At 46.8% G+C, this 14,210-nt stretch overlaps 1 protein-coding gene across 1 annotated transcript in view; it reads left to right on the forward strand.

Annotated features, from left to right (window-relative positions):
- CCDC69 (coiled-coil domain containing 69) overlaps window positions 1-14,210 on the forward strand; it is a 38,930-nt gene that overhangs the window by 2,488 nt on the left and 22,232 nt on the right. Inside the window, exon 2 of the mRNA XM_012809344.2 lies at window positions 13,659-13,728. Within this exon, the coding sequence (XP_012664798.1) occupies window positions 13,659-13,728 (70 nt within the window). The remainder of the gene's footprint in view (window positions 1-13,658; window positions 13,729-14,210) is intronic.

Consider the following 14,210-nt stretch of genomic DNA (forward strand, 5'->3'; position numbering starts at 1 on the left):
CTTCATCTCCACCACTACCCCTGTGCTTCTTGATGACATTAGACAAAGCCCTTTGGCATAAAAGCCTTCACCCTGTTGCCTAAGAGAAGTCTGGTGAGTGTTCTCTATCCCAGCAATGCCAGGCCCTTGCCCCTATGCCATGCAGCAGGATTTATGGGCTGTTTTTGTTTAAAGTTCATGCCTGTTTCCATCCTTCTAGGCTGTGCTCCTGCCCAATTTCTCATTTAGGTGCCAACCCCTGGAAGACCTGAGCTCCCAAGCCCTTTCCCAGCAGGCTGTCAGTCCCCTGGGGGACAAGGGACTTCAAGGATGGAATGGACAAAAATGAGCTCAGACTACAGCAGGTCATGATAATAATGACTCACCCTGAATGGCAGTTTGCAGAGTACTTTCACATCCTGCCCATCCTCACAAAGCCCTCAAAGCTAGGCTGGGCTGTGGAATCTTCCCCACTTTATAGGTGAGGAAACCGAAGTTCAGTGAGAAGGGATGTGTCCAAAATCAGACAGCCAGTTGGTGGTAAAACTGTGCAATTGCTCCTGGCTTTCTACACTCCCCATCTAGTGCTCAATGCCTTATGCAGAGCACAGAGCAAGTGCTAAGTGTTTGAGTGAATGAGGTCCAAATAAGAACCATGCTAGGGTTAGCCCAGCATGCAGCAGGTGTATCTCATCCCACTTTGAGAGGTACAGGAGGGTATCTTGTATGGAAGGTGGCTTGGTAGGAATTACCCATTCAAGGCCAAGAGGATGGCCCAAGCAAAAGCTGACTATTAAAAGCACAGCGTGAAAGCATTTTTTATGCAGACTGACAGTGGCATGCAGCAAGGAATAAGGCTGGTACTTTTGACGAGGACTACTCTATCTAGGAACAGAGAGTTGATCACTAGGACTTTTCAAGGTCCCTCCAGATTCAAGAATCTGAGGGTAACTGAGTTCTGTGGTCTATGATGCCTTTTGGCCTTAGCTGACCAGCTGTTCTAGATCCCACTGAGAAGCCAGCTGGGGGCTATGTCACTGCCTTATTGGAACAAGTTGAAATCCTGGAGATGAATGAGTGGGGTCATTAGCAGCCTAGGGAGTGGGTGCTTAGGAACCATCCGGATTGTGTAGTCCTTCCTAAATGCTTTTTCTTAACAGAGACTATGGCTATGTGGTCATGTTCCACAGAAGGACTTGGGAGAAGGCCAGAGAGGGTGGGGGACAAGGAAACAAACTTTTTGCAGGCTTGCGTGTAGGGGTGACATGGAAGTAAGGAGGGGCCTTCCTATTTCCCAGCAGGTTACCGACCTCCTTTGGTCAGTTGGGTAGGACAGTGGAGTGCATGCGGGAGGCACACTACCGTGTGTTAGGGACGATGTCATGTCTAAACATTCCAGTCCACAGGGATTTGGCTGTGACACCACAGTCCCAAGCAGGACCTTTGAGAACAGGCTCTGCACTGCTGCCAAAGCTGGGCCTTGGCAACTGGTGCTTAGTGGGTCAGTCATGCAGTAGCCCTTCCCATGCACATCCATGTTTCAGGTGAGGTGACAGGGGAGAAATGCAGAGTGTGGATAATGTGGAAGAGGCTGGCATAGGCAATTCTGAAGACAGTAGTGCTGAGGGCAAGAGCTTTAGAACTGAATTCACCTATTTGTTTATTAACTTGGCAAACATTTATGTATTGACCACATCAAGCTCTGGGCTAGGTGCTGGTTCAGTCTTGGCTCCTTCCAGGATCCAAGTAGTGACCTTGGAAGTGACTTACCTTTTCCATGCCTTGGTTTCCTCATTCATAAGGTAGGTGAGATACCAGCTTCTGTGTCACAGGGTTGTTCTAAAGATTAGATGAAAGAATGCGAATAATAGAGTCCCTGATCCCTGACTGGCAGGTGGGATGCCCTTGAAAGAGATAATGAGGCCTGGAGTTAAAGTTATACTTTAAGGACATCACTGCCTGGATTTTACCCAGGGAAAGTACACTGGGATGTGGGAGGTGAAGGACATTAAAATCCTTAGAAGAATGGTGTGGGTGGGGCTGGGGAAGGGATGAAGCCTAGAATCTAGTTACTGCCTTTGAACCTCTGAAATGTTGTCCTTGTCAATGGGAACCAGTTCTCTGTTTTTCCAGAAGGCAGAACTGTGACTATGGGGAAAACTAAAGGGAGCCAGATTTCTATTTCTCATGAGAAAGAAGTGACCAAAAAAGACCTGAAAGGGCAGTGAGTCCCCCATCACTGGACAAAGGACAGTGAGTCCCCCATCACTGGACAAAGGACAGTGAGTCCCCCATCACTGGAGGGGTTCAAGCAGATGGCATTTAAGCAAGAATATAAGAGAGAATGTAAGCCCAGGCCTAGCAAATATTCAGAATTCCATGTAAGAGACATAATTATTCTGGTTATTGCATTTTGAGGCAAAACTTCAAACTTTGCAAAAGTATAAAGAAACTTAAGAATTGCTTTTGATCCTGCCATTACAAAATAGCCACTGTGTACATGTCAGTGTCATTCTTTCTATTATTTTTTCCTGCCTATGTAATAAATGAGTGTGGCTATTATATTCTATATGGTTATATTCCAGTTACTTAATATTCTGGTGGAGGCATTTTCCCACCTTGAGTGGTCCCGTAGTGGCTACCTGATGTCCCGCGGCTGTTGGATATGCAGGTGTTTTACAGTCTGCACTCCTGCCCCTTTTTATCATTGAGCATCTTTGTGTTTTCCTCCTAACCGGAACTAGTATGGTTTGGAGCTCCGAGGGGATCAGGGAAGGCCCCCCACAGAGAGTTGGCCTCTTGGCTGGGTTTTGAAGATAGGTGGGGATTGGGCAGTTGTGGTGCAAGTGGGGTATGCAGGAGGCATAAGGAATGTGGAACCAAGCCCCTGACACCTGGTCAGTAAGAGCTGGGCAAATCCACCTTTCCAGCTCAGTCTGCGGAGGGCGGAACAGTCGGGGAACATGCAGAAGCTGCCTCTGAGGTCGCGCAGAGGCAGCACCATCGTGAGGATGTTGGTGTGTAGGTGGCCTCTGAGCTAGTCTTTTTGTTTGTTTGTTTTGTTTTGTTGTTTTTGCCAAACCCAGAAATTAAAATCCCACAAATCATCCCAGCTGAGGCAAATCCAGACTTCCATGCATGTGGCCCTCTGGAAGACTAGTGAGATTGAACACTAGATTTCTGTGTTATAAAGGGGTATCAGTCCCTGGCAACCTAAAACACATTAGAAAGAATCCTGATAATCTCTGCCCTGGTGATACAGCCTTTAGCAAGATACCTTCTGCACACATACATGTTTTTAATTGTGTTCTTTTCCTTTGTATATGAATTCACAGGCAGCTAGTATAGGTCCCCCGAGAGCGTGATGTGCTCCCAGCTCCCTAATGACTCCCGTTTTTGCCCCAATTCAATGTTAGGTTTGGGATCTTTGCTTCATGTCAGTCAGCACCTCGCTTCTTTTTTTCTGTTTCTTTTTCTTTTTTTTTTTTCTTTTTGCAGTTTTTGGCTGGAGCTGGGTTTGAACCCACCACCTTTAGCATATGGGGCTGGCGCCCTTTGAGCCACAGGCGCTGCCCTCACCTCGCTTGTTTTTCTCCCTCCCTTCCCTTCCTTCCCTTCCTTTCCTCCCTTACCTCTCTCCCTTCCTTTCTTTCTTCCTTTCCTTCCTCTTTTCCATTAAAAAGAGCAGAAAATAGTTCAAATTAATTGCATAAAAGCATGCAGCCATATAAGTGAAAATGCTGAAACTCTGGTCAAGTGGGGCTACCTCCTGATGTCCCAGGATTCCTAGATCAGCCATGAACAAGACCCTGGAATCTACCTGCAAGGAGCTTCATGGGGTCTCAGTATGAAACTCATCAGTGTTCATGTATAAAAAATAAACTTAGAATAGGGACCCTCTGTAGGTAAAGAGCCTGACAGATGACCCTACTTCCAGCTCTGACACCTCTCTGCTTGGGTTTCTGACCTCAAGGCCTGTACTCCATCCTTCGCATCCCCCAACCTCAGCACTGTGAGCTGTCCCAGTGACAGGACAGGGGGCCAGACAGGGAGCCTCACCTCAACAGGACTAGCAGGTGTGGGGAGAGGGAGCTCCTGACACTCCACCTTGAGCAGAAAAAGAAGCAAGAGAAGATCCATCCAGCTTGAGCAGATCTAAATCCATCCACTACCTGAGACAAGCTATCTTACTTCCTTACCAAGTGAATTTTCATCCCTAAAAATAGTTTATTTTGTGTCACTTTATTTTCAAACCTGAACGTTCCAGACATTCTGGGCCAAACACCTTATAATACCTAAAAACATCCATTCCATGTCCATGCTTCCGTCCAGACAAGAGATATGCAATCTGACCTCCTTCCAGCCCAGCCTTCCTTCTCCCGTCCCCCGTAGAGTTCTTTTGTACCAAGTGTACAATGAGCTTTGTGGCCCTCCTTACCATGCCCTTTCCTTAAGAGAATAGCCCAGACAGCAGAAAAGTTGTTATCTGTATTATGCTCAATAATGTCCTTCCAAAATTCTTATACACCCAGAACCTGTGAATGTGACCTGATTTAAATAGGGTCTTTGCAGATGCAGTCAAGTTACGATGAGGTCATACTAGATTACAGTGGGCCCTAATCCAGTGACTGGTGTCCTTACACAAAGAGGGGGATTTCCACACAGACACACAGTGGGAACAATATATGGTGACAGCAGCAGGGATTGGAGTGGAGCATCTCCAACACCAAGGATTGCAGACAAATACCAGGACCTAGGAGAAGGGAGGGAATTGGTCCTCCATCAGATCCTCTAACAGTGGTTCTCAACCTTCCTAATGCCGTTCCTCATGTTGTGGTGATGCCCAACCATAAAATTATTTTCGTTGCTACTTCATAACTGTAATTTTGCTACTGTTATGAATCGTAATGTAAATATCTGATATGCAGGATGGTCTTAGGCAACCCCTATGAAAGGGTCGTTCAACCCCCAAAGGGGTCATGACCCGTGGTTGAGAACCACTGCTCTAGAAGAACCAGCCTGCTGGCACCTTGATTTTGGACTGCTAGCTTCTAGAACTGTGAAAGAAGAAATTTCTGCTGTTTTCAGCTGCCGAGTTTCTGGAAATTTCTTGCAACAGCTCTTAAAAACTCTCATAACCTAATAAGGTAAATGGCTCCCCACCCCACTCCCATACCCTTCCCCCTTGACGCCTGTCAGCAAGGGCAGCAGGAACCCCATGCCTCCCCTTTGGGACCACAGCATAGCAGCAGAGTAAGGGACATAGTGAACAGGGAGGTGCTCGGACAGGCCCATACACTTTCGGACACCAGCTGTAGCCTCTGAGGAGGAACAAGCACTGGACTGGGAGTCCAGAAAAGTCCTACCTCTGCCTCTTTCCCTAACTGTTCCTTCTCAGACCTTGGTATCTCCAGCTGTAGTGACTCCCTTGACAGCTTTTAGGTTCCAAGATAGGTATTTTTCCCTTGTTGCCATTAATTTCTTTGTACACATGTAACACCTATAAGCTATTGCTTAAAAAATTGTAAGAATTCAGGTCAAAGAAGTTCCCCTTTATTGACTGCAGCAGTTTTAGCCCGTCCTCAAATTTAGTCTGTTGTCTGGACATGACACCTGCTGTCAGTTTGTGCTTTTCTTGTCTCTTTTTTGTACCTGTGCATTCTGGTACCAATAGAAATCATTTATTTTGCCTATTTTTTTTAATGTTCTACCAAATGCCTTTACATCTTCGTATGTAAATATCTACTTTGATCTTTTAAACATATGAATGACATTACTTAGTATTATATCCCTGAGTGCCTCAAGCCAGTCTCCTGTTGGTGAATGTGGGGATAGTTACTAGTGTTTCCCTGTTGCGAGTGGTCCTGGCCCAGGCATCCCGCAGGGGCCTCCTTGTCTGCACTGATGGGCACTTCTCACTGCTTGAAGTGCCACTGCGGGATTGGGAGCGTGCTGCATGTAATGTGAGAGGTGGCTGAGCTCGTCATCCTCTGCTTCCAGACAATCCTGCCCTTCCTTTTATTATCACCCTTACTCGGGCTGCTGAAGAACAGATTGGTGTGAAGGGCTCCAGGTCCCCCACGTAGGACCTCCTAAGCACAGGCCCTTCTTTTCCTGTCCTCCAGAGAACCCTCTTCATGACAGGTCCTGACAGCTGAGTGTGTCAAATTGCCAGCCTTGCCCTGCCCGGAGCAAACGAGCATGACAGGATGGATAAAGGATGAGATAGCAAGATGACCTCACTCTGCCCTCTCTTCCCCATCAGGCATTTCAACACCAGAAGGGCTCTTAAGTCTCCCATTGCCCAACTTCATGCCTTGTAGAGGAGGAGACAGGAATCCAGAGAGGGAAGGGTGCTCTCCCAAGGTCACACAGCAAGCAAGTGGCAAGCCAGGGCCTTGACTCAGGACTCTCAATTTGCCATCGGGTTTGAGAGACAGGTGAATATCTGGCAGCATGTCTGGCCCTCAGCCTGCCTCCTCCCCTACCCCCACCCCAGCCACTGACACCATTTTCTGTGCAGCTCCTGAAGAACGCTTTTGCATGCCCAACTGACCCAAATGCTAGAAATGGTGTCCAGTACTTTGCCAGCTCCAGGCCCTCTGAGACAGCCAGCTCTAGCAGCCAGCTCTAACCCTGGGCAGCTGATGAGGCACAAGAGAAACTGAGCTCTTGGGAGGAATAAAATAAATAAGGTATGATGGAAAGGCTTTCTCTAGGCTTCAGCCTCACCATCTGTGAAGTGAGGCCCCATGTTCAAGTCCTTCCTGACTCTCCCGTCTGCTGTGGTCTGGCTCGGCAGGTGCTGGGGTGTTTAACAAGGAAGTGGTCCTTTCCTCCTCTGAGAGCTCTCATCTGTCCTCAGATAGGAGCAATGGAGACCACATCCGCCCCTACTTGCGGTGCTCTGGGGGCATTGCAGGTGTTCAGAGAAGGCGGTGCCCCTGGTGCAGCGGAGAGGCACAGACTAGCACTCCAGGCTTTCCATGGGTTGTATAGTCACACTGGACTGTCCCCCAGAGGACAGTAGGTGATGTTGACCACACTGTATGATATGAAGGGGTTGAAATAAGTCTTCAGTGTCTCTGGCAGTATGAAAATAAAATCAAGTTCAAGCATTACTATGGCAAATATTTTTGCTCATCTTAGAGATGGGGAAGCTAAGGCTTGTATTTATGATGTTCTTCCTTCTAAGGCTCTGTCAATTTGGGTGTGAACACTCAAGTTTCTCAACAGCCATGAACATTCAGGCCCTGCCCTTCCTCCCCCAGGGCCTGCAGCGGGCCCTTGGGCCTCCCCGCCCACCTCCTTCCTGCCTCTACGCTTAGCCAATGGGCTCTGCTGTGGTTGCTCAGATTTGAAACTGGTAGTGCTGGGGCCCTGCACATGCTGTGCCTGGACACCAGAGAGGCAGCTGACATGGTGGAGAGTGTGACTGATCCCCCCAAGACCCAGTATCACCCCTCCCCTACAGACTCCATGACTTGGATAGATCTGGCATAAGCATATAGGGACTCTGGGCTCAGCTGTGCTCCCCTGCCCACTTCCCTGTGTCATGGCCTCTGACAAGTTATCTGCCCACCTCATCTCTGGACCTCAGCTTTTCTGTCTGGAAAAAAGAGGTGGGGATTAAAAGCAGCTCTCTCCAGAGCCCTTCCAACTCTGTCCTCTGGGGTTGGACTGAGTGATCTCTGAGGACCCTGAACTCTAACAGCCCTCTGGGTCCCAGTAAGCCTTTCTCAGCCAAGATAGATGGAACAGTGTGGCCCAGGGAAACCAGGGCTGTGGTTTGTATGACGATGAAGGTGCTGGGTGAAGTCTTAAGGGCCTTTCAATTACTAAATTCTCTGAAGTTAAACAGGAATAATGAAGATACAATGCATAGTCAGAAATCCGTAAAGCCTTGAGGACTCATGAACAGGATGGAATGATGGTTCCCAAAAAAGTTAGGCCAAATATCTGCCAGAAAGGCTGAGCCTCTCTCAGGGATGCTCTTAATTTCCATCCACTGGGATTCCCAGAGTAGAGGGTAGCTGGGCAGCTTCCATCCACGTGGTTTTTGCCTAATTCAGTCTTGCCTGATGAGGCTCAGGATTTGAGGGAAGTTGAGTGACTACAGTCATTCACCCTCAAAATACTACAACCTGAACAGTACCCAGTAGAGCTCCCTGAGGCTGTGTTAATACTCGAGGTCTTTACAGTGACCTACAGCAGCTGAATACTTTATGCTTACCAGAGGGGTTTACTTGCTGAACATCAGGGATACTAAGTTTATAGAATCATAGACTGTTAGAGTTCAGGGTGTTCAAAAATCACTCAGTCCAACCTGCAAAATGAAGTTTGCCTTTCCAGCCTCTCCTTGCATACTACCAGTGATGGGTAGCTCACTACGACTCCCATGCTCCACCCTCCACTGAGGCAGCCTACCTCTGTATGGGACAGTTCTGAAATTCTTCATACTGAACTGAAACTTCTCAATTTTTGCAGTGCTTGGCCACAGTCCGGCCCTCCAAGGCCAGAGATGCCAAATGAGCAGCATCTACCCCTGACAGTCCTGCTGAGATGTGAAGACAGTGCTCAGTTCTTTCTTGCCTGTTCTAAAGTCTGACCAATTGTTCTGTTGACAGCCCCTCCTGTAATTTGCCTTTGAGTCTCCTTGGACACCTTCCAGTTTGTCAGTTTACCCTCCAAAACATGAGCATAGCAACGAAAATAATTTTATGGTTGGGGGTCACCACAACATGAGGAACTGTATTAAAGCATTATGGCATTAGGAAGGTTGAGACCCACTGTTCTAGAGGGTCTTACCAGCCCCGATCTGAACTTGTTTGGCTTCTCCATGGCTTTGAACACTGTCTGCTCTTTGCAGCTGTGTCGTACAACACCAGGTTCACTTCAGATTGAACCTACAGCAGGCCTCTGGTCTAGAGCTGGGTGTCAGACCTGTGCATGGGCTGCAGAGCTGTGAGTGGGCTGCAGAGCTGTGAGTGGGCCTCAGAGCTGTGTGGGGCCTGCAGCAGGTGTAGGCGCTCCATTTCCAGCCTTCTTAGGAGAAGGGCTGCTCTAGAACTCAGACAGACTGAGAGCATCTGACCCAATCCTGACCTTCACAGATAAAGAAACTGAGACCTGGAGGAGGGAAGTGACCTACCCAAAGCCACACAGTAAAGCTGGAATCCAGGTCTCTTGTCCTCCCCCCAGGCCTGGCTCTCCCAGCATCCTGTGTTGCTAACTGCCTCTGTAGCTTTCTTGCTCCCAAGTTTCCGTTGACTCAGGAAGTTGTCATCCCTCTCGCAGAGTACAGTCCGGATGCCCCACCCCAGCCCTAGGCCCCCCACCCCTGCTTTTGGAAGGGGAAATTCTTGTGTCCCTCTCCCCACTCCTGTCTTCCCCCACCGCAGGGTGTACTCTGTGCCCTGACCTCTGAGGAGGAAGTGGCCAGGGCCCCAACCTGGGGATTTTCCATTCAACAGTGGCTCATTGAGCCCTACCCAGGTCAGGACCCAGTGTCCTCAGGCTCTTGTGGGCATCAGATCACCAGGATAGATTGCTAACAGCACACATGTACAACCCCCCCCCCAACTGTCTATGTCTAGAATTGAGCCTAGTAATTTGTGCTAAGTAGGCTGTCCAGGTGGTTCTGATACAGAAAGTCCATAGACCCATTCCTAAGAAATACTTTTCTGGCATCATACCATACTGGCAAATCCAATGTGGATTTCAAAATCCTCTCCTCAAGGAGCCCCTTGAGAGAGGGACAGCTAACCAGGTGTAGGACTCTCATGGGCCATAGTGAAGACGGGAACTAACTCAGCCCTGGGGAAGGCCCAGGAAGACTTGACCATGTGTCATGGTGGGATGGTCTTAAGCAGCTTGGAATGTCTTGAGCACATGGATGCCTGTGTTGGGGCCAGGAACACAATAGGTAGCACTAGGTGGTTTGGGTTTGGTTATGATCTAGCAATTTTGCCAATGCTTTTCAAAAAGTGGTAATATTCCATGTTGGCAAAGTTGTGGTAAAACTGGAATTCTTGATATTTTGGTGGCTCATGCCTATAATCCTAGCTCTTCGAGAGACTAAGGTGGGTGGATTGCCTGAGCGCTAGAGTTTGAGACCAGCCTGAGAAGAGGATGACTTTGTCTCTACCAAAGTAGAAAAATTAGCCAGGAGTGGTGGCTTGTGTGTACAGTCCCAGCTACTCGGGAGGTTGAGGCAAGAAGATCCCTTGAGCCCAGGAGTTTGAGGTTGCTGTGAGCTATGATGACACCAGTGCACTCTACCCAGGGTGCCAGAGTGAGACTCTGTCTCAAAAAAAAAAAAAAGAAAGAAAAGAAAAAGAAAGAAAGAAACTGGCTTTCTTGTGTGCCATTGGTTGGACCAGTAAATTGGTAGACTCTTTCTGAAGGACAAAGCCAGTAATGTTAGATGTGGAAAAAATGTTATAAATTAGTATGCTCATTGAAGCATAATTTGAATTAAAAAAATCTAAATACTCAAGAGTAGGTTAAATGGCTAAATTCATCCATAGAGGTTCAGCACCCATAGCACAGTGGTTACAGCACCAGCCACATACACCGAAGTTGGCAGGTTCAAACCCAGCCCAGGCCAGCTAAACAACAATGACAACTACAACAAAAAAATAGCTGAGTATTGTAGCGGGCACCTGTAGTCCTAACTTGGCAAGAGAATCACTTGAGCCCAAGAGTTGGAGGTTACTGTGAGCTATGACGCCATAGCGCTTTACTGAGGGCAACAGAATGAGACTCTGTCTCAAATAATAATAATAATAAAATAAATAAATTCATCCATAGAGATATTCAACTCATTAAAATTACTAGATTTACACAATTTATGAATGTAGTAAGGACTCATAACATATTTGAAGAAATAAGGTATAAGGAAGCACATAAGTATGAATATTCCTATACTGGCTATGTATATGTAGGTGCACAACCCGCCACTGTGTTCGGGGTTGTCACTAGGTAGTGCGATTCTCTTCTTGTATTTTCCTTACTTTCTATGATGAATGTTTACTGCTACTGTAACTGGGAAAAGATGTTTACAAATATTTAAAATATTAAGAAAATGGAGGAGGAACAGGCTGGAGACACTGGGTCTTGAATGTTGGGGATGATTTGATCAGGACTCAAGATCTCAGCACAGGGTCCTGTCCTGCCTGTAGTTTGGAAGCTGTTTGTGGAGACAAATTATCCACCATTCTATTGTGGTTGTTATTTGTAAAAAGGGGAGTATGTCATGAGCTTATGATATTATTTCAGATGATAAAACCTGAGACCCATGGCAGCCTATAATATCTTCTAAAACACCATGGGACCTTTGTTCTTGCCATGTTTCTCAAACAGAAAGCAATAATCTCCACAGTATTTGATCTGTTAGTATGTGCCAGACACCGCAGGTGCAGTATTTCATCTAAACACCTCATGAGAAAACCCAGGCCTGGAGAAGTCATTCAGTCGCAGTGTTAAAGTTAGGATTTGGACCCAGAGCTATATGATCCTAGAATTCCAGAAGTCTTACCCACTCTGCTCTATAGTCTCAAATATTCTGACACCAGATTCTAATGCTGACTTGAACATGAGGGCACCATTTCAACCCCCTAAGCCTCAGTTTCCTCACCTGTAATAACCTTTGCTCCACAGTGCTGTGGAAAGGAGTGGAGCTTAGAACTCAGAGCTTAAATACCAGGGAATCATCGAGATAAACTACTAGACCTCCTCACCTTCACTTCCTGAAGGAGGAAAGAGAAGCCCAGAGAGGGGAAAGGACTTGTCCCAATGTGTAGCAGACCCAAGGCTAGAACCCAGGCCCTCTTGCTCTCATAAAAACATTGCCCAGATTCAGCATAACCAGTGGTGGCAATAGGAAAGAGGTGAGCATTTGTGGTCATCTCCCTCCTTCCTCCAGCCCCCAGTGCGGGGGCTGGCTCCTGTCACTTGTCCAGATTCTTGTGTTGACAGTTTCTCTGGCTCGTGCCTGGACCAGGCTTCCTCCTCTCCCCTAGAAAGGACAGGCTGAGTCCTCCCAGGGTGGATGGCGAGCTCACTTGTCAGACTCTCCCAGCCACTGAGCAGATTCTGAGGCCCAGGAGCCGGGGGAGGCACCGTGCCTCACTCAGTTTGCCAGGGGCTTGCATGTGCCAGGCCCTGTGGGAGGGGAGCAGACTGTTCTAGAAGACTTCGCTTGATTTATCTCCCCTCCCTAACCGGAGTTTGCTTTCTAGCAGCATTTCAGTAGTTCTTGAGTTTAGAAAATTTTTAATAATTTCTATTCTAAAAATTGCCTTTGAAAATATGTTACCACAGTAAAAAGTAAAGGTTTCTTCTATAGTGCTAATTCACAATGGAACATTTTCATAGCCTTGTCGTAGTCTTTTTAAAACGTTTGAACATTTAAAAAGAAGCGTTTCTTAAAATGGGATCTAGAACATCCTTTCCTTCCCTCCCTCCCTCCTTCTCCCCTCCTTCTTTCCTTCCAGCATTTTGAAAAGTAGACAAAAGGGCTTACATTTTTTTTTCTCCCCCCAAATCCTGGTCCAATTCAACCAACTTTTCACCTGTCTGGGGAGAAGCAATAAAATTAAAGGTGTAAGTAGGTGTGACGTTGGGTAAGCATATCACTCCCCTTTCCTGGAAGACTGCTCTTGAGCTTTTCTTGACTGTATTCTGGAAGCTTAAAATGCTCTTTATTTTATGAAAATGATGGTGATAATCTACAAGTAACTTTTTCAGCATTCTTGCTTGCTTGCCAATCTTTATCAACGTTCTCATTAAAAAATATTAGTCATTTATGAAATCTGGGAGCCACTGACCCTGCTTAGTGATGTCAAAAGCCCTTTTGCGTCATTTATTCCTTTGATCAGATTCAGCCAATACTGCCCGTGGTTGGTTAAAGCGTCCACTAGGTAAGGCTCAAATACTCTGCCAACTATCCCCTGAACTATCTTGATTGAATCCTAGCTTCACTTAGCCTCGGCCTGGCCTCCTTATCTTTAAATTTGAGATATTCATATTTTTCAAGGTTGTTCTGAAAATCAACTAAGATAGCATAGGCAAGCCAGCCTAGCATCTGGTACATCCTGAATGCCATATCTCACTCTCATCCTGCAAGCTAAGTACTCTTGTCTCTATTTTACAGTTGCAGAAACAGAACAAGCACAGTAAATCAGGGTTTGAAATTCTAATTCTCTGCCCTCGATATCACATTCCTTTGAGAAGAACCTGGCTGGAAGCTGGGATAGCAATAAGCCCTGAAGAAAAGAGGAATCATCTCAGAATTGGGAACTGGGAGGTTTGGGGCACTTCAAGACCATAGCTGAGGCAAAGATAGCAGCAGAAGGTCTGGCCAAATCCTGGGAGAAGGAAGGAGGGATGGGCAGGGAGATCCCCATGGGTGGCAGCGAGAAACAGACCACAAGGATCTAAGGAAAGCTCAGGCAGCATCCAACTCCCCACTGAGGTGTCCCTGGCAAGCATGAGAAATCCTGCTCTGGGAACCCTCCCTCCATACAAGGAGTGTTGCCGCAGCTGGGGAGGAAACCCGTCCAAATGGACCAGGCGTGGGGCAGGTTTAACAGTCCTGCCTTGCCTTTGGAAAGATCCCATCCTTACGTTGACCGCCCACCCTCTACCCTCACCTATTGTTGTCTCATTACTTCCAGAGGCACCAAGAGTCAGATCAGCCACCCAGACCAGAGCCCCAGGAACTATCACCCCTAAATGGGGACACAGGTGAGTAGCCAACCCCATAAGTGTCCCCACTAACCTCCCTGAGGTTCCCTCCCTTACAATCAACAAAAGTGATAGAACCACTTAAATATCTCATGTGATCTTAGATGGATTAAATTAATAGAAATATAAGGTCTGAAATCAGGAAGGTGATAGTCCTGACCTGTGCTTCCCTGCTCTGGGCTGTTGATATGTGCACATCACACCGATAGTGCTGTATATACAGAGGGTGCCAAAAAAATGTATACACATTTAAGAAAGGAAAACTGTATTATAATTGCAATACTCAATATATACCAATAACAAAAGATGGGCACAAGTCATATTTGAGCACCCCTTGTAATTGCAGAAGTTAAACATGACTTGAATATTACAATTTTAATATAATTTTTTCCATTCTCAAAATATGTATACATTTTTTGGCCCCCTCTATATTTCTGAAAAGTACGTTTTCAGAGGAATCCAGAAGAATTGGAGAGAATACA

Source organism: Otolemur garnettii, unplaced genomic scaffold, assembly GCF_000181295.1.
Source record: "Otolemur garnettii isolate 467f Iridium unplaced genomic scaffold, OtoGar3 scaffold00003, whole genome shotgun sequence".
NCBI lineage: Eukaryota > Metazoa > Chordata > Mammalia > Primates > Galagidae > Otolemur > Otolemur garnettii.